This window comes from Aulonocara stuartgranti (genome assembly GCF_965226115.1).
Source record: "Aulonocara stuartgranti genome assembly, chromosome: 16".
In the NCBI taxonomy this organism is placed as follows: domain Eukaryota; kingdom Metazoa; phylum Chordata; class Actinopteri; order Cichliformes; family Cichlidae; genus Aulonocara; species Aulonocara stuartgranti.
This window is the reverse complement of record NC_138952.1, coordinates 9,550,345-9,571,592: the sequence shown is the minus strand read 5'-3', so window position 1 is coordinate 9,571,592 and position 21,248 is coordinate 9,550,345. Positions and strand designations below refer to the sequence as shown.

The 21,248-nt window shown below is 42.9% G+C and overlaps 1 protein-coding gene across 1 annotated transcript; it reads right to left on the bottom strand.

The window, feature by feature from the left end:
* Positions 1-4,013: 4,013 nt before the first annotated feature.
* inhbb (inhibin subunit beta B) lies at positions 4,014-15,183 on the bottom strand. The gene is made up of 2 exons (XM_082507997.1): positions 13,082-15,183; positions 4,014-6,366 (listed from the first exon to the last, which is right to left on the bottom strand). Exons 1-2 carry the CDS (start codon positions 13,467-13,469, stop codon positions 5,540-5,542), a joined length of 1,215 nt encoding a protein of 404 aa, XP_082364123.1. The 5' UTR covers positions 13,470-15,183; the 3' UTR covers positions 4,014-5,539.
* Positions 15,184-21,248: the final 6,065 nt, after the last annotated feature.

The window sequence follows — 21,248 nt, the reverse complement described above, 5'->3', positions numbered from 1 at the left end:
ATAACCAGCTGTTGTGGCTGTTTAGCTGGCTTGTTGTCAGCTGTCTGGAAATATGAGTGTCACCTGTTTGATCTGCTGACAGTAAGTACTTGTGACAACCTTGGGAACGAATAAGCATGTTTATGCATGTTTTTGCGTATTAGAGACCTAACTTAGGAGAACAGCTTAGGAGATGAGGTTTGTGATAAAGAGGAGGAGGGAGATTTTTATCCAGATGCCAGTCATATTATCATTTTCCTCTTGTTTTTGCTTCTTTACTGAAGGGGATCATATCCTGTGTATTTTTAATGGATTCATGCATCAGTTTGGTGAAAGACATAATTACATACTAATAAATGTATATTTGAGAGCATGCTTTTCTTTTTCTTTTTTTGTTAAAAAAAATACTTGTTGTACCTTCAAGGCTTAACATTTTGAAAATTAGAGGTGTGGCCTCTTTGACTGACAGGTGGATGGCAAGCAGGCACCTGTAGCTGTTAGCTGTCTGCTGGACCTCTGGACTGTGTTTGTGTTGCTGGAGCCCTTTGGAGCATTTTTAGTAAATTATCTGACCAAGAATATGGTTGCAGTTTTGGTGAGTGAAATTTTAGGATTTTATTTGGATGTTATTTTGTCTGTGTGCAGTACTTCATGCTCTCATCGAAATACATTTCTGGCTCCAAAACACAAAGACCACGCTGTCTGCTTCTAGCTTTTCCTACAATCTATGGTCATATTAATCTGCTTTTGCAAATTACTCATGGTGTTGTGTTTCAGGTTGTGTTGCAGATTATTACAAATTTATGCTGAAAGGAAACATAGCAGAATCTAAGACTGTACCCTTTAGTCTCACATATCCATCCATTCTATCATTAAGGTGGGCAACACAGACAACAACAAATGAGGGCTTTGTTGCCCCTGAGTTTGCCTTCAGTACTCTGGGAGTCAGGAGGTCGGGATGGTGGAAGGTGGGGTGAGAAGGTGAGAAGGTTTAGGGGCTGACAGCGAGACAGTTTGGGGGGCAGGCGGAGAGTTGGTGACAAGGCTTCAGTTGTTCTACTGATCTGCTAAGAAACAACCCTGACATTATGACATTGTGGACTCACAAAAATACACGCCCTGTGCCGCGTTGACCTCTTCACCTCCTGCTCAGCAGCAGCCAGAAGAGAGAAAATATAATCACTGATCTGGTAACAACACTTAGAAGCAGTGTTAATGCTGTTTTCCATTTGTAAAACCAAAAGTCAGAGTTGGTGCTCCTGTCAGTCAACTTAAATCCTAACCAGCACTTCCATACTGGTCGTTCCCGTGTCACCTTTGGCACAGTAAACTGATTACATCATTTTGATTAACCCAACAGAGGGGCAAAAAGTAGAAAAGAAAAAGAAATCGAGGCTGGAATATCTGGATTAATGAAGTTTTTGGGCTCATTAGTGATCACAAATATGCTTTCAAGTTGCAAAGCCTTTTCACGGCTGCCGTAATCCTCCTGTGAGAAGGAGCTCCCAAGGAGCACAGTCCATGTTGCTCCAGAGGTCAAAATGTCACTATTGTATTGTATTGTATTGTATCTTTATTTGTTTCAGACATATAAAACAAAAAACAATATATACACACTACATATATTTTCATTTACAGATACGAATATATATGTAGATATACACACACACACGTATGTGTTCAGATAAACAAAAAATATATAATGAAATAAAACAAAATCGTCTGACATAATGTAACAATGTTTGGTCTGAAAAGGAGTAGGAAGAAGTATGAACATACTTATTAATTCCTACCCCTGCTCAACATCTTATTGATCCCACATAATTCACCTATTTACCTCACCCTACAACCCTATGGGTTGTAGGGTGAGGTAAATAGAGGCAGAATGAGCCTCCTGTCTTAGATTTAATGGCATATCTCCGTAGAATAAAAGTCCCTCTAGACAATATCTTGAGGCTGGGAAAAAAGGTCAGGATTTTATCACCTCTAATGGAGATTAAAGCCATCCTAAGGATGGTGGGTATAAAACCTTCCTTACCATCCAACAATCCCTTTGTAGAGGGTACGTGGGCAATCAGTACATCCCCATCAACACATGTAATGCATTCCTCCAGACCACGGAGACAAACACAAGCAGAGGAATTCCTGGCCCCGGGCGATGAATAATCATAAATTCATTAGTGAATGCGGCCAGGGCTGATTTGGAAGAATAAGCGCTGCTATTGCGGCGATAAACCAGCTGACCCTGTCAACTTGGCAGCTGTCATGACCTCAACCTGTGACGGTTTTAGATGTGGGAGGGCAAGGAGGACAATATTTGTTTAAGCTGATAGCTCGGGGGTTGGAGAGGCTGCACTTGTGTATGTGCATGTTTGTTTAAAGGTGCCTTTGGGAACGTGCGTACAGCTCCAGTGATTATCGATGCCAAAAGCCTACAAAATACGCACCTGTAATGTGATTTTAAGGGCGCGAGTGTGTGGCCCAGAATGCAGCTCTGCTTTAATGGCCTGCAGCTCCAGCTTGGCGTCGTTAACATTCCAGCTGTGGAGATTTTGGCATGCACTGGAAAGCATGACAAGACAGCTACGCACCTCCCTGCTCTCTGCACACGTTGTCAGGTTCCTCCAGTAAGTATTAAACAAAAAAAACTCTGTGACAGATCATTTCTCTTCTTCACCTGTCAGTCATACACCATAACACTGATTTGTTTTCATAATTTGTCTTTATAGAGAAATGTTCTCTTGCTCTTCAAGGTTATTCTCACTCCTACGCGGTGTTCCAGGTAAAAAAGTTACTTACACTGATCCCTCCCTAACGTGCTATTTGCCCTGCAGGTAAACAAATCTCATTGCGCTTCCTGGCAGGTCCTAATAGACACATTTAGAGCAATTATCTGGCTGATGTTTTAACAGGGACATGTGATGTGTTGTGATGGAGGCTCTGCAGAAACATTATTTGAAATCTTGCCGTTGGTAGGTGTTGGCACAGACAGACAGACATTCAGGCGGGCAAGCCTTGTGCTGTTGCATAAAGTGTTGACACATTGTAGCAACTGCAGACCTACGCTGGGAAATAGAAACATTGTGATGCAGAGGGAAACAGGTCTGATGTAACAGCCTGCATGAGCATGTGCACAAGTATCCTAAACTAAAACAACACGCCGTGCAGACAGATGACAAATAAGCACGGCAACAGACTCTGCAGCCAAGGAGGAATCGGGCAGGTATTTGAAGGTTTGTCCGCTGGCACTCGCTGTGGATGCCACTGAAGCTGTTAATCATGCTTGTAATTACTGTTCTACAGCTCCAGCTTATGAGAGACACTTGGTCCTGGCAGGCGACAGCAGAGAAATGTTTTATGTTTGAACCAGTGGAGACAAAGATTGAAATGTGCTCATGTTTTTCTTGCAACTTCAGCCTCACCCTTTTGTTTAGGTGGATATCAGCCTAAAGCACAGAAAAGACTAAAGCACAAACCCAACACTTTCACCCAGGGGTGGAGCCATAGGGGGCCACCCATTACCAACAACAGTGAAGTCAGTTAGGGGGCCACACACACACACACACACACACACACACACACACACACACACACACACACACACACACACCATAGAACTGTTACAACTAGAGTGTTTTTAGCGAAACATTTAGGTGAAGAAGTTTTTCTACAGGAAGAGTTTTTCTTTTATTACTTTGAATTTTCAGAATAAAGTTGAAATGTGGAGGAAAAAAAAACATCTGGTCCATCAAATCAAAATTACTATTTTGACTCTATTCTCATCATTTCAACTTTTTTTCTTGACATTTTGACTTTATTTTTGAATTTTACCTTATGACTGGTCCCAATGCTCAGCAGATTTAACAGCAACAACAGCAACAACAACAGCAACAATAGTAGTAGTAGTAGTAATAATAATAATAATAATAATAATAATAATAATAATAATAATAATAATAATAATAATAAAATATATTATGAATGTTGTCATTAGGCAAAAACAGTCACACTTAAAACATGATGCAGAAAGGAAGTTAAAGTTACAAAATATTTAAGAAAACATTTTATTTTACATAAACTGTACAGATGACATTTACTGGACTAAATGTTTCTTAGACAGGAACTAAAGTAGCATTTCTTATTAAATAGAAAACTGGAACAAAAAATAGAATTAAAGATGAAAAATGAAATGTTGCTCATTGTACAAAACAGAGAATGAAAATAGAGCTAAGACAGGAGAATCAAATGTCGTACCCTGATGCGGTGGTAGGCCTTTTACAAATGATCACAAACGGTATTTTACACAGTGACCCGGCGGCCTTGCCGTCCGAGCACTACAGCTAAAATCGTGGCCTCTTTGGTTCCATTAATTAGTTAAAATACATCTGAAACAAAATTCAAATTTACTTCTATAAAAATAACTTTTCAATGGCAGTTTTTGTTTCGCTAAATCCGCAACTTTTCAGTGCAAACGTCACAACAATCATTCGCTTTGGAAAGGAAGCGAAAGATTACATTTCAAGTATTGATAAAGAGTTGAGGACTGAAGAGAGAAAGAAGAAGAAGAAGAGAAAGAGAGGGGGAGAGGATTCAGTCTAATAGCATGTTGAGTATGGGTATAGGTTACTATACATTGCATAGCTCATGTGGCACTTATTCAGCGATAGGACAGGACACTCAGTACCCCTTGGAAGGCATTTATTTATACAAGTGCTATTCAGGGTGTGCATTTCAGTTTCTGCAAGTGCTGCACTGCACTGTGGTGACCCACTGGGCCAAAACTAGAGTCTCCAAGTCTGCAGACTGGCTTCTGCTGAGCCTCAGGGGGAAGGAGAAAGCAGTTCTCTCTCTGTCAACACAAGAGTGACGGCCACAATAACGCCAGCAGTGGCGGCTGCAGAGGTGGCGGTGGGGGCTCAGTGGAGGACTTTGTTCTGCCGCTGCGCTGCTGTGAAGGCTGTAATCCTGCAAGGCATTAAGCGCTGCCAGTTTAACTCCACCAGAGAGGACAGCCAGACTGAGTCTGTCTGCATGGCAGGGAAGTGCTGGTGTTCTGAATTGTATAAGCTGATGAACTGTCAGTGCTTTGTAAAAACACAAGTCTGTTATGTGCTCAGAGTACTTCAGAGGGTTGGAGGAGCAGGGCAGGGGGCGTGTGGGCAGTGAAGCCAATCATGTCACTTTCCTTAAGCGCTTGTTTTGTTTTGTTTTAAATCTTCATTTACGAGGAGATGACGGGCCATTATTTTTTAACTAGAAATGGCAAACTAGAGAAAAGTATCATTTGGTGATAAGCGTTCCCTTCTCGTGCCGCCGCTGACCAACGAATGGGCAGAATGCGGGCGGCAAGCGTGTCGCTCACTCTGATAAATACACACGCCTGTGCTGACACGTGCAAACACACGTGGACACAACAGTGATACTTGCTTTTGCTAGATGGTACCAGTGTGTGTTGCTTGCACATACAGTAGGTATAGATATATATGTGTACCGTACAATAACATCCTGTTTGTACAAAAGGCCTTCCTGACAGTCCAGATAATGACGGGCCAGTGTGGACTCAGGCGCAGCCACACTCGTCCACGATCATATTGGGCACGTCCCTCTTGATGATGTTGTATTCATCGTCAAAGTAGAGCAAAGACATAGTACTGAGCTTGGTGGGGATACAGCAGGAGTTTACTGAGCCCGGGCTCATCCCCCGCATGCGGTACTGATTAACTACCGCAGTGTGGAAGGATGAAGCTGAGCCCGGCACGCCTGCCATGTAGGCCGGACAGCTGCCCTCACAGTAGTTACCGTAATAACCTGCTGGTGCAATGATCCAGTCGTTCCAGCCAATAAGCCGGAAGTCTATGTAGAACTGCTGTCGACAACACAAGCCCCCGCTGGTGCCATCACAGTCAAGCCCCCGCTTTCTAATGCGGTGCTTTCCATCCAGCTGTCGTGCACGCACCACCAGGAAGGGCCGGTGGGATGGGTCGCCGGGGTCCACCAGAACAGGAGCCACTCCAGCTGTCTCACAGTCCTCACAGTGGATCTCCAGGTCCTGTCTCCGGCTGCCCTTCCCAAACACTGCCCGTACCGCCTCAGATAGCGGGAACGTATGCCAGCCGCTGCGCTTCAGATCCACCCGCTTCTCCACCAGAACCCAGCGACCTGTTCCCCCTCCACCGCCTCCACCTCCTGGGCTTCCTTCCATTCTGCTGACAGCCGTGGCCTCCTGGTAGTGGATCTTGACTGTCACTTTCCTCCTGATGCCCTTCTGAGGACCACCTGGAAGTATACGGAAATACAGCCACATGTTGGCCTGGGACACGTACAGGTTCTGGTTTCCCTCGTTGGAGATGAGGAAGTACAGGTTGGATTTGGAGGGTGTTTGTTCATCTGTTAGCAAGAGAATAAACAGAAGAATTTATTACACAGAGGTAGAATTTTTAAGAAGGTAGACGACAGTCTCTTTTAGTCAGTTCAGTGTGCAAAAACAAAAATAAATGTCTGACTCAAATCATAGGATCCAAAGCTGAGGACCTTTCAGCAGCATTATATTGTTTTCAGTTTGCTCAGTGCTTATGAAAATGCTTCAGCAGTTATCACATGGCTGTAGTTTGTAATTTCAGTAAGTGATATCACATCTGATCCAAGAGAGATAGGCGAACATGTGACAGCTTAATCATCTTCTCGACAATTGAGCATGGGTCGTTGAAAGCCATGACAGGCTGGGAGGTCTTTGTTGTGCTTAAACCAAGCGCACTTCTGTGGCTCGAGGAGAAAGGTTACTGACCTACAGACTGTTTTCTACGCTCACACAAACACACAAACAGAGAAAGCCCCTGAGAAGGGCACAGCTTTGTTTCCACAGATCTGTTTTCCCCTTGTTTTCTCTGTTAACTCTCAATGACTGCATCAGGTGACCTCTGTGGTAGCTCCTGATAGGCCAGCGGTAACAGGCCAGTTCTGGGATCAGGCCCAGTTGGCTTTAGGTCCATTTTTGTAAGTGACAGGACCAAAAAGAAAAGAGAGCGAAAGAAGGAAAAGGGAGGAGGAAGATGAAGGGAAGGAGGAAGGATAGAAGTGGAAAAGTTGGGAGGGTGGCGGGCATGGCTAAGGCCTGCGGGGGGTTCACTGAGTTCGCTGTTCGTGCCCAACCCGAGCCCCGCCTCCCACCCTATGCTACCCCTTTGCACCTCCTTCCAGCGGGAGCACCCTGAGAGTGACAGCACAAAGCCCTGTGTGAGGCAGTGGGAGAGCGCCGCGCTGCAGCCCACCATTGAAACGCGTGGCGTTCCAGCAAAAAGCATGATGAGGCAAAAATAAAAGCCATTTACATGACACTGGCCACTTTCTACAGCAGCACAATGAAGAGATCCTGGGTGTCTAAAGGTGGCGCTGGGCTCTCTCTGGCACTACTTTTTTTTTCAGCCCAATGATGTCTTCCAAATTACCCTGAGGTAACTAGAAAGGTTTCTGTTTCAGGAGATTTGCCACAATGTGCTCATGCAGAGCTTTGAAAGCAGCTAAATTACTTTGTTTGCCCACTGATTAGTGTGTGTCAGTGTCAACAGGTGGCCACCAAAGACGGGCCTCCTCTTTAAAGCGCCTGGCGCCTTTTCCTCCATTAAAGTGCAGCTTTACCTTCACACAGGGGCCTGTTCAGACCAGCTCTCCACTTTCTAGTACGTCAGCTGGTTGCTCACACAAACCCACCCATCCCCACGGTAAGCAACTCTCCACACAATCAGCCTGTGGCTAAAATATGACGGTGCACAACGAGTACACACTCAAATCGACGCAAAGCCAGCACCGTGAAGGAATCAGCTGAACAGCAGCTCATGCAAAGACCCCTCAGGGCTACAAGTAACTAACCTCGCCTCAGTCATCACCGTACGTGCCTTGACAGCTCTGAGCTCAGAGAGAGACGGGCATCACACAGTGACAGGCTGCAAAATAAGACGTCTGTATGATCATGTCCCATTTTGATTCCAGGCCAACCTATTCCCCAAAGAGATGAAATTCAGGTGTAGTTAACATCCGAGATCAAGTCATTGCTGATATTGAGAAGTAAACCTAAACCATAACCCACCAACATAATACCTTACACCAACATAACCCTAACACTGTATTCTCATTTTCCTGTCACACAGTATTCTTTTGCTTCATTTGGCTTGTGTCGTATGTATTAACCTTCCGAAATGCAAGTGCAATATAGGTGGTAACTCAAACCCCACATTTTGGAGAAAGGTAAAAATGTGCTTTTTCTTTTTTTTAATTTGGAAAAAACAAAGCATGACTATTCTTCAGTGTGTGTAATTTGGAATTATATTTGAACCAATTGCAAAGAAAATAAATAAATAATTTGATTGCCTGGGTGAGAATTAGGGTTAGTGTTGGGATCATCACTGATGATGGGTAACCCTCTGGGGTCTGAGGTCTAAGTCATCATTGGTGATAACCCTAACCCCTATGTTTTACAGAGGAATAATGAGACGTTAGAGAGACTCTTCTGGGGAAAATGTAAATAGTTTTTCGTGTGTTTGAGTTACAATTGTTATTTTCTTTGTCCCTTAACTGACAAAACTTCAGAGAAGATTTGAAAATAAAAATTGTGTTTGTTATACAAGTATTGTTACAGTTTTTTTTTTTTGAATAAATAACTTAATTACATGATCAAACCATATGGTACTATGACTAAAGAACAACTAAACAATGGGAGAGGGAAGAGAAGGGTTATAAAGGTTTGGGACAGAGAAAGAGAAGGGATTAAAGGTTAGGATGTAAACGGGGCTAGGGACAAGTTGGGAAAAGTATGCACAGAGGGGTTTAGGTTTAGGAGTATTCAGAGGTCACATTTGAAATCTTTTGCCAGAACAGTTTGAGGAATTTTTACACGCTGGATATCACTGAGCTGCTTTTATACTGTAGCTGCTCAGGATCTGCAGTAAGCCTGTGACTAAGCTTTAATTTCATTACTCATGAATCTGTCTTTAAATTGGTTTATCAAATTTCCCAGAGTGATATGATCAAATCACAATCTAAGACATTTTCCCAAGATTGGCCAGTAAGGAAAGTGAATCTTCAAAACTGAGATAACCATGGTTAAGTACTAAATTATTAACGGTTTTCTGCTAGTTAGTTCGTGTTTAATTCATTAAATGGTGACGTTCTGCCTCAAATGGAGAAACAGTAGGTAATAAAACTGATGAATAAAATCATAAATAAACCAATTTTCTGAACACAACAGTTCTATTTTTTTTTAACTTCTTAACTAGGGGTGGGCAAGAAAATGATAAAAATAATGATAATAACATTTCCTTAATCACAATCTGAGATATGGTTAAAATAAAATTGATAAAAAGCAGCTAATCTTTGAGCTACTCAGCCGTACACAGCAGTATGACAAGAGTGTGAGTGACATGAAAGAGAAAATGACAAACGTTAACAAAAACAGTGTCATCGACACAGACATCGGGCGTTTTCCACTAGAACATCCGAGGATTCCGGTGGTCTGTGAAGACATGTTGGCCATTTCAAATCTGACAAAGAAGCAGAGCAGCATGCGCCACAAACTGTTCCCACAAAAGCAGGCAACACCATGAATCGTTTATACAATCTGAAGCAGTGGCATCAGTGCACAGCTGACCTTTTACCTTCAAAATGCACACACAATCCAAGACTGTATACAAACCAGGACTCTTTCTCTGTGTAACATGCTTTTACAGCAAAAGCCAAAGAGTGTGACACAGTGACATCACAAATGCATTACATTGTAAGACATTACGGCAGCAAGCAGAGTGGAAAATGTTGGATTTAAGCAGCGGATCCTTGTTATCTGGCTCCCTGATCATAAACATTTAATATCTATTAATTAATATGTATTAATCCATCCATCCATTCGCTTCCGCTTCTCCTTTTCAGGGTCGCGGGGGGTGCTGGAGCCTATCCCAGCTGTCATAGGGCAAGGGCAATATCTATTATATTTTATATAATAGCCTCATATCTACACTTTGGAGTGAACAGAAACCTTTAGGCTTCACAGAAATAGTGATTTGTTTTGTATCATAATATAGATCAATTTCAACTGATATGAAAAAAAAATGATCTTGATATGATTTTTTTTCCATATCCAGCCCTGCTTTTAACAGCTACCTGGGTTATGGTTACATGAACTTATTTTGATGGAATTTTCACTTAGTTGCATAGTTAGAGGGAAATAAAACTCACAGAAAAACTGCAAAAAACTGCATTTTGACAGAGCTGATCTGAAAGGTCATGTCTTCTAGTTTCTGAAGTAGCTAAAATGCCACCAACCCCTAACCCTAAGTGGTTGCCCTGTGACTTTGTGGATGGTAAAGGGTTAAAATCCACAGGAAAAATCGGCAATGTCACGACAACTGGCAGGTTTAATCTGCCACTACAAAGGCATGAATGGACTTCTGCTTGATATCAAAGGTTTTCAAGTGCTGAAATAAGCCTGAAACCACAGCGTCTAACGTAGCTTCTACCTGTAGACAGGTGGCATATGTCTGATTCTCTGAGTGGAGCATTAACAATCACTCCTTCAGTGTCATGGACCATATAGATCCTCGCGCTGTAAGAGCATACATCTGAACACTGCATGACTTATTTCAGCTGAGGTTCTTTAGGAGGAATGAACTGTTCTTTTCATGCTGTGTTACAAGCAGCTTGGAGCTGGCCTGGACACGCCTCGCCTGACCCCACAGTGGAAAAACGTTGTTAGTGATTATCAGCAGGCAGGACACCTGGGTGGGCTGTTTCAGCGTGTCTCCACCTGCGCTGCCGAGCCAGGGAGGAGGCTGTGGATGGAGGCAGGCAAGTAGGCAGGTAGATAGAAAGCTTCAGAGCTCATTACTCAAAGATGCTGTCGACAAGACCACACGGCGTGGCTCTAACGTGTCATATGGCCGCCACCCCTCAGGCCTCAGCTCTCAAGGAATTCCACACAGACCGAGGAGGCGTGGACGTGAGACTCTGGACTCTTGACCAGAGGTTAAAGCCACAAATGTGCTGGACCTGCTGCTATTAAAGCTTTACCACAGAGGAATTTTTAATCACTGTGCATAAATCATTTATAGGATCAGGAGCTATACAGTAGCAGCCGATCCCACTGACTGAAACACACCCCGCTGAGTGAATGTGGAAAATGGCTGGAGCAGGTCCAGGAGTGCCATGACTGACAGCTCCTCATGAAAGAGCAGTGTCCTGCAGTAAACCTGCCAACCTGATCCTGTGGAGGAACTACTTAGTGACCTCCCATAATGAAGTCTTAATTCTGAGTTTTGGACCACTTGTCACAAGTTCACTGGGTCCAAGCAGTGGCAGCGAGCAATCGAGAAGCGCCCATCTGAACTTCTCCATCCAGCGCTTTCTCTCTCGCCCTCCCTTCTTCTCTGCCCGTGTTCCCCGCTTCGCTCCTGTGGATACGGGACACCGAATCCCTCAGTGAGGGCCCACGGGAGCATGTCAGGGGAGAAGAGAGATTGGCATCCCCTCCCTCACCTGCCCGAGGCCACTTGGCAGACTCTGTACCACTGTGCTACCGGAGATAAGGCACTGCGGTTAACCCTGCGCTGACGGGACACAAGCTGACCCCACAGAAAAACAAAGCACACAAACACCTATCAGCATCCATTTACTGGCTCTCTGTTGGCTAAACAGATGCCAACTTCACCCCCCATCTCGCCTTGTTCTAAAACAACAATTCAGGCTTCCTCATCTTTGGGGAGGGACAAACTCCCCTGGCTTCAGAGCATTCTGGAGACCTCGCCTCTAAACCGTGCCCTGGCTGGCAGCATCCGATCTGGGGGGCCTCGAGCCAGCTGGCCGGGAGGCAGACGGGGTCTAGGGAGCAGGGACCCGAGCCAGCTCCATGGTACAATGCCACACAAAGGCTCAAAGGTGTGAGGAAGAATAGAGCGAGGAAAAACACAGAAGTAGAAGAAGAAGCAGCAGCAAAGGAGCCCAGCGAACCTTTAAAGCTTTGCAACGCTGCAATATGGGCACACACACAGACACACTAACAGCACCAACAGTCCCATCACCTCATCCAACCCAGCATGGACTCAGATGTCTCATACATTATTCTGAGCAATTTCTTTTGTTTTCGCTGCTGTTTTTCTTCTCCATGTTGACATGATGTGAACACACAGAGCTCTTATAATAATTGCCCGGCCTTTGTTGCCTTGTCATGAGGGCGCTCAGATCATTCCCAATGGAAGGCAGGAGCTCACAGTCCATTCAGGCTAATTGTAGCTGCAGAGCCAATGGGAAACCTGTGTGTGTGTGTGTGTGTGTGTACAAAGCATCTTATTTTTGTGAGTTTAATTTTATGTTTCCTTTCTCTTAAACTAACAGTTTGTGCTGGAGACGTGGTACTCACAGCACCAAGTGACAATTATTCCATTCTGTCGATGATTTTGTTGTGTATATGTGTGTGTGTGTATGTGTGTTTTTGAGGCTGTGTGTCAGGGTGTGTGTGCGCACAGGAGGGTGTGTGTGTGTGTGTGTCTCTTTAGACTTCTGAGAATTAGTTAGATACACATTCTTAGAGGAAGGGATAAATGGCCAATTGAGGGACTTTGTCCGTATTTAAAAGAGGGCTTTATACATTGGAGTATTGAGTGTGAGCTCAGCTTTGAGATGAAACTGGATTCAGAGGTGCTTTTTTTATCCCCTAGACAACACAGGGGGTAATTTAAGGACTCTGTCTTTGGTTTCATTTCTTCTGGATTTCCAGAACAGGAGGATTTAAATCAGCAGCCAGTGTGACGTAATAAGATGATGAAAAAATGACGGCTGCACCAGATTCCGTGTTTATGGCTGGTTTATGGCTGTTTGTTGTGGGTGCCTCTGCCGCTTAAAAATAAAAAAAATTTATGTATATATATATATATATATATATATATATATATATATATATATATATACATATATATATATATATATATATATATATATATATTCACCTGCTAAGGATTGTCAGTTATTAACTCACCTGGTGCCATGCTGCCTGTTAAGACTCAAAGGGTGAAAGAGTTCAGGCAAGGGTCGAATTAGACATGTGCAGTGAATTATTGATTAGTACCTGATTCTGCGAAGCTGATGATCTCAGATGTCTCCGCCTGAACCTCGTTGTTGAAGGCAGCCTGCCCGTCGAAGCTGGGGATCTCCACCCGGCCGTCCTCTCGTACTTTGCCGGCGTGCAGTCTCCTCAGCGCCGTCACCATCGCAGCCTTCGGGATGGGATGGGTGATGTTGGGTCTCTCTCTCATCTGTAGCCGGTTCAGTATGTGCCTCTTTACCGCCTCCAGGAAATCTATGTTCATGCGCTCCGACTGATCCGGCCCCCTGAAGCCGCAGGACGCGCACGACTCCTGGGGTGAGCTTTGAGTCTCTGTCCCGGTCACCGAGCTGCTGCGCACGCACAGCACGCACGCAACTAAACAAGACAGTGCCACACTATAAAAGCTCATTTTAAAGTTTATTCTACAGTCCAAACGCTACGAAAGAAATTGTGAATCTTTTAAAAATGCACACCGAAATTTAAGCGACTTTTCATTTACTAAAGTTCCGGGAGAAATCATCCAGTGAATAAATCCACTGAGCATGTGTTTGTATTCCAGGAGACTAAACGATTCCAGTCATTGTGCTTCCAGCTCGTTATCCAGCAACAAAATAAAAGTTCATCTCTGTAACCGAGAGGCGCGCACGACAGTTCTGATTGTTGATGCGCTTCTGTCAAACCACGCTGCGTTCAGACGCGTAATCTGCCAAAACAAAAGAGCACAAGTGTGAATAAAACCCCGTACAGGCGGCTCCTCTCCATTCAAGCAGCCTGCGGAGACTCCTGTCCCGCAGCTTCAAGCAGAACGCGAGCGCTCCGTGAGTCCCGAGTCTTTTTGTGTGTGCGCCGTGCGCGGGTGAGGGTGGCAAGCTCCCGTGCGTCCTGCAAGATTATGCTCAGTGAGACCCTTTCCTCTCTTTGCAATCACGACAACAGGGGCTCCGCACACCCAAAGTTTTTATACAGGAATTCGTACACCACGTGGGGATTTCCACCAACAGCGCGCAAGGGATTATTACTACGTCTAAAGATCCACGACTGTGGGACATGGTTTTATTATGGTAACACGGAGGCCCCGGAGCGGTTGCATAATTTTTTTTCTCCCTCAGGTCTTGGCAATATTTGACTTACAGCCTTCAGTGTGGGTGATCACTTGATATCCAAATGTAGGAAGTTTTATAACGGCCCCTTTAGCGGAGGTACCGCGCACAGTCAGACCCCCGAAATTAGTCATTTTAATTATTACTTTCTAAAGATTTTTAAACGTTTTAGGTTTAAAGCATCAAACGTGTGTTTCCACACAGGATTCGAACTTCACACAGATTACAGCCCATACAGAACCATTTTCAGTATCTTTGATTCATTCACTTGTGTTTGTGAGCTATAGAAAAAAATAATAGTTTTAATCAGATACATTAAAGACTGAATTTATATTTCACTGCAACCTTTAAAAAAAGGTGGATGGAACCATAAATGAAATCAGGAACTTAAATGAGGAGAACGCAGGGCTGATAACCACACAAATTATCAGACAAACAGCGCCATCTATCGACAGAAAGACCTCATTACACACTGCTGCTATACACAAACAGAAAGACACTCCTAAATTTAGGACTATCTCACAATTCCCAGTAAATGAAGGACAAGGAGCTCTCTGGAGAGTTCTGTGATAAAATCCATAGTTGAGTTATCTTCTCCTCGCCTTCCTTTGAGTATTTCTAGGAGAAAAGTGGACTCAGTAAGCAGTGTTGGGGAGTAACGGAATACATGTACCGCCGTTACGTATTTAGAATACAAAATATGAGTAACTGTATTCCGTTACAGTTACCGTTTAAAAAGGTGGTATTCAGAATACAGTTACTTTGTTGAAATAAATGGATTACACTGCGGTACTTTCCTGTTTCATTTTGTCGCGGGTCAGGACTGTTTGGGTTTTGTTTGACAGCTACGTTCTGTCGTTCCAGGCGGCAGCGTTACGGTTGCCATGGTTACAGGGCGACGCTCTCTCTCTCTTTCTGCGACTGTGTGTTTCCTGGGTGAGAGAGCGCCTTTTTGTTGTTGTTGTTGTGCTAAGCTAACAGGCAGAATGCTACAAGCATAGCTCTAAAGAATGTAGCATCATGGGCAGTGTAGTCTGTATTCTGTAACGGAATACATTTTAAAAGTAACCTTCCCAACACTGTCAGTAAGTATGACATGCCTGCTGCCAGTGTACCAGTGACCAATGAAAGTCAAGTGAGTGGCTGGCCCTTAAAAATGCATCCTTTTAAGGCCCTAGTGTACAAAAATGTACATGCCCCAAAAAGTGCTATAAAAACTTTATATATTCATATTTTTTTTTCACTTTAAATTGGTCAGTCTTTTAAAACTACTTCTCCCTGAAATATTCATATGAAGTTTTAATTATATTTTCGTTGTTTTAACCCTTTAAATCCCAGTTTTATTACATGAGCGCCCTGTTTTTTTAGCCCCAAAAAACAAAAAAACTAAATATTTTCCAAAAAAAACATTTGAGGTAATATTTGATTGTTATTATAATTAGGCCTTTAGATGGACTAAAGATTGGCACCAACAGTCATTTCGATCGCCTTTTATTTTTTTTGCAGGAGCGCATTTCATAAAATGCACACACTATCGGTCTTAATCGACCACGCCCAAAAAAGTGCTATAAAAAATTTATATATTAATATTTTATTCCACTTTAAATTAGCCAATCTTTTAGACCTACTCCTTGAAATATTCATGTCAAGTTTTAATTGCATTTCGCGGATTTTAACCCTTTATATCCCGGTTTCGTCACATGAGCGCACTGCTTTTTTTGCCCCAAAAAACATAAAACTTTAATATTTTCCAAAAAAAACATTTGAGGTAATATTCAATTGTTATTATAATTAGGCCTTTAGATGGACTAAAGATTGGCACCAACATTCATTTCGATCGCCTTTTATTTATTTTTTCAGGACCAGAAAATGGTCTCCAGGCGGCAAATGCTCCTCCTCTAGGCCGAAATAAGTGCATCGTCCCAGGGTAAGTCGCGACGATCACCGGGGCACGATCACCGGGGACTGCTTTTTCCAGCCCACACGTCCGATACCACGTGACAACAAATACGTCATTTCCTGTTGACTAAAAAAAAAAAGCACCCTCTCACGGTCCTAGGGGCCGAAAATGGTCCCGCCTGATCAGCGGGCGAAGCCGCTGCTGCACGCCGGAAATGAGGCTTCATTTCCCGCAGGTCTGTTTAAGCAGCCCACTGTTTTCCAGCCCGGGGTCAAATGTGGAGCAAGGGCGCCACCCGGTGGACAAATAAAAAAATTACAACTCTAAGGCCCGTCCTGCAAAACGAAACGGAAACATAAGTAATCACCAAGACATTAACGGTAATAATTCTGCAGTGAAAAATAGCGTTTATAATGGAAGTCAATGGGGCTGCAAACGGCCCCTAGGGCTCTAAGAGGATGTGTATTGTTAGCTTAGCCACTGAAGCTAATTTAAGGAAGTCAGACTTGAATTTTGAAATAAAATTATGCCAAACTTTTTTTTAGAGAATTTGGCTATATCCTATTCAACACAGTGCAAATGGCTTGTAACTGAAAAACTACAATGTACAAAAATGGTCCCAGGGCCAGCAGGGGGTTAAGTATTATCGAAATGCCTGTTTGGCCCTACAGCTGTCAATGCATGTATGTAGAATAGTTCTAGTCATCTAGTCATCTGCAGCCTCAATAGCAAACTAGGGTGTCCTCTCGGCCATCGTCCAGAATACCTACCCTACCATCCTAAAAGTTTATACTTCAGTTTAAATGAGTGATTCTCTAAAATTTCAATTGCATGTTACTGAGCATCACACTAATCTGTGTGATGCTTCCATACAGTCTATGATCTTTCTGGAGCCTCGGGCCTCAAAATATGTGGAATTCTACTCCAACAAAACATGGCGGATACTTCGGAGCTTAGAGACTGAAACCAATGAGTGACATCACAGCGGCTGTAAGGTCCATGAGCAGCACACAAGGAAACATACTGCCATGTCTGATGCAAGAAAAACTATACCCGCTGGCAGAACTCCAGGAAAAACACCAGGCACTGCTCTTTACTTGATACGCCCACTGTTGCAGTGATGCATGGTGGAGGCAGCATCATGCTGTGGAGGCATTCCTCAACTAGTAGATATGGTTGCTAGGGTGATTTCAGCCAAGCATATCCACAGTTTGAAGGTTAGATGTTCAACAGCGATTTCTCCAGGGACAGGAGACTCCCCATCCAGCCCAACCAAGCTTGAGATGATCTCCTAGGAAGAGTGGGAGAAACTTCCCAAATCCAAGAGTCTGTACACACTCAACCAAGATGTCCACAATGTAACTGCTGTCAAACAGGCTTTGAAAAAACCAAGAGTCTGAATATCACATCTGAAATTTTAGCTTTTAATGCTGAATGCATTAAAAAAATATGTAAACTGGATTTTTAAAAATGTCATCTGTTTTTGTTTTTTTTTTAATATAATGATTAAATGTAATAATCCATTTGTAAAGGGATGTTATAATACTTATAACACTTGATATTTTATACTTCACTCTTTTGGTAATAACCTCTCAATTTAACTACATAAAAAGAAAACATCAGTGTTGGATTGATTTCATCGGGTCTTTAGAACTACAATCCCCAAAGGAAAAGGCACCTGCTGCTCTAAATGAGGGCCAGTATGTTGCACAGCAGTCAGATTAGACTGTGCAGTCTTTAAGTCCCAGTAAGAGTGCCTGTTGTAGTTTTCAGAAGCTTCTGTGTGTCATATGTGGAGCAGCAATGTAGGTCAATAGGTCAAAAGAAATGAAGAGCAGCAGCAGCGGCGGCGATGGATTAGAGCAGCCTGGTCTGCAGCATAATAGCTGATTAAGTTACTCTCTTTTTTTTTTCTTTTTTTTTTGCCTGTCCCATTTGGTTCTTTACCTGAGCGCCCAGCCCCGGACACCAAAAACCACCAACGCACCAACCCCTGAGGGCATCAGTTACCCGCAGGGAGTGTGGTGAGGGGAGATAGGCCTTTGGAGGGCCTGGGAGTTCCCAGAGAGGTGGAGTGTAAGACCCAACCTGACATAGAAACACAGACAAACAGGCACACACAGACACAAACATCCATTCCCACCCTCATGCACACATATACAAATACTCAGCACTCACTCAACGTAGGGATAGACATACATGGACACTGTACGCACAATCACACTCCCCAAACAAACTCTATACCCCAGGTCCAGGTACCCTCACCCCTGGAGGGGGAAACGGCACCTAGACCCAGGAGATGTTACCTTTTCCCCCGGGGTGGAGGCAAGCAGACCGCCCCAGGCTCCGCAGCAGCGGGGAGGCCCCGCATCCCAGATCCCAATCGGACGGCCAACACCTCCTCCCAGCCCCCCCGCCCCGATGTCCAGCAGAGAACAGGGGTGTGTGATCTTTTGGTAATAACCTCTCAATTTAACTACATAAGAAGAAAACATCAGTGTTGGATTGCTTTCATCGGGTCTTTAGAACTACAATCTCCAAAGGAAAAGGCACCTGCTGCTCTAAATGAGGGCCAGTATGTTGCACAGCAGTCAGATTAGACTGTGCAGCCTTTAAGTCCCAGTAAGAGTGCCTGTTGTAGTTTTCAGAAGCGTCTGTGTGTCATGTGTGGAGCAGCAATGTAGGTCAATAGGTCAAAAGAAATGAAGAGCAGCAGCGGCGGCGATGGATTAGAGCAGCCTGGTCTGCAGCATAATAGCTGATTAAGTTACTCTCCTACAGGTGTACTCACGCAAAGCCAGAGTAACCCCAGAACAGATGTACTTCAGAGAGAAAATAAAAGTTGGATCAATAAAGGTCCACATGAACTCTATTTAGCATTTTATTAATGCTGAGATTCTAGGCAGACCCAGTGTTCAAATTCACTGAACTTCTCTGTAAAATCAAGTGGAAATCCAAAGTTTCTGAGGTTTACATTCTGACTTCCCTTTTTTTTGGTAAACCCAGCCTGAAGTCCACAGATATTTTTCAAAAATATGTAACTTTTCATTTTTAAAGAGTGGGTTTTAGCAAACCTCAAACATGAGGATTTGTTGCACTTTACAGGGACAATTTACAGAAGTGGATTAAGAAAAACATTTGAAGCCTTGGCATTTCTAACAGGACATTCTGGTTAAAAAGAGGGTCAGCCATGAAACATGTTTAAATTTAGAAAATCATAAAAGTCATAAAAGTTCAGTGCAATAAAGCGCCAATGGTCATATAGAGATCTTTTTAGACATCCAGTAACTCTGAGGCAGTTACATTAAAGTGTTACACATTACTCAAAAAATAAAGCACAGACAGCAAACAGGACACAACAGCACCATTGTACAAACTACATCAGTTACAGTGAAGGTACGGGAGCCCCTCGGTGACAATATTTGCATCTAATGTAATAAAAACTTCAGATTTTCATGACCTGCTCAATCCCCTTTAAACAGCCATGAATTCATGATGTAAACGACAGTTCTTTTTAAAAACAGACACACGTTTTTTGTTTTTTTTAAAAAGATGAAATCAAACCCATCTGTGAGTCCAAAGGGATTTTTAGTCAGAAGTGAAAACAGACATAGGTAAGCAGTTCATCTTCTGGAGCTCGTTGATGGAGTCTGTGGAGATGTGGCGCCCTCTTGTGTAGTGTAGCTGACATTACTGTTAGGTGAAAGCATTCGTTGATTGCACTTCAAACAGATTTAGAAGATTGTCAGGCTGACCTGTGTTCAAATTTCTGAGCAGGTGAAAACATTTCCAAACGGTCACAGCTGTGGGGTCAGTAAGAGGAGCTGATCAGCGGGCAGGTTCAGTGTTTCGAAGTTTTATCACAATTTCCTTTTTGTTTTTGTTAAGTTTGTGTCCTGGCATAAGGACGCACTCAGCACACTATTATTTTACAACTCACTAATATTCCTCACTGACCTTTAGGTGACATTTCGATGTACTTTTGCAATACTTTTTATTTGAAAAAAAAAGAATCCTTTTAGAGAATTTGGTATGACTTTGACACTCTTCAGATATTTGAGTGATCTATAGATTTTCTGTTTCTGTCAAAAATCTTGCCGATCTTCCACATCTGCAGCCCAGATGTTTGGATTTAGTTTGAAAGTAAAGCATGGAGGTAACAAAGAGTCTGACTGTGAGGTCTCCAGTGCAATATGTTGTTTATCAAAGTATTGCACAGTCGCCATCTTAAATAATATAAGCATACTGTAATTCACTCAAACATACGTTCAGTTTACTTTTTGTACTTTTATTAAAACAAAGAAGTTGTTTTGTAAGAAGTAACAGATGGGAATTGTTTAAATGTCCTTTTCATAGAACAGGTAAGAATTTCTGTCATGAAGCTATATTTCTATAAAAATATGAGAACATAAATGAAACAATTTTGGTCATTTTAAAAGGAGCTGTGGGAGAAGCTCAGCTGACGAACGAATGCAACACAATTTCAAATATTTTTTACTCGAGTAGAAATATTCTTAACTCACTCAGACACACGTTCACCTTTGTTGGCACCACCTGAAGGGAGTTTGTGTATTTTGAATGAGTATTTCTTAGCAGGTTTGCTCATTACAGTTGATTTTTTGTTTGAAAGTGTTCAGCTTTAGATTAGCTGTTCTGTCTCATGTGATGTGTGGTATTGATCGTGGACAGATTTAAGGAGGTCAGAAGAATAAAATAATCCATCACAACACAAAGAGCTGACTCACTCTTTAGATGTCCCTGCCTCAGTAAGTACCAATGGTAAATACAGACACTCCAAAGCCTTCTGACACTGCAAATACTTATTTTAATGTTAATTAAATAATGCTTATTTTTCATTTATTTCTGTTTTGCTCTTTTTTCAGTTCATTAGATACCTGAGTATAGCTGTTGCCTATCTGTATGACCACAGTGTATCCATCTTCTGATGGCTGCTTCCAGCAGGATAACATGATGTGCCACATATCTGGTATCTGGTATCATGAAGATGACAATGAGTTCACTGTACAGCCACTGTGTGATGCTGTCATGTCAATGTGGAACAAAATCTCTGAGGAATGTTTGCAGAAACTTGGGTGAATCTGTGCCATGAACAATTAACTAAAGTAGGTCCACCCTGGTGGTAGCATGGTGTACCTAATGAAGTGTACAATGGGAGTACAACCAAGAA

Coding starts and splice junctions, on each gene's coding strand:
- inhbb (XM_082507997.1), bottom strand. CDS start 13,469: ATGAGCTTTTATAGTGTGGCACTGTCTTGTTTAGTTGCGTGCGTGCTG. Junction 6,367..13,081: donor CATCAGCTTCGCAGAATCAG/GTACTAATCAAT, acceptor TCTTGCTAACAG/ATGAACAAACACCCTCCAAA.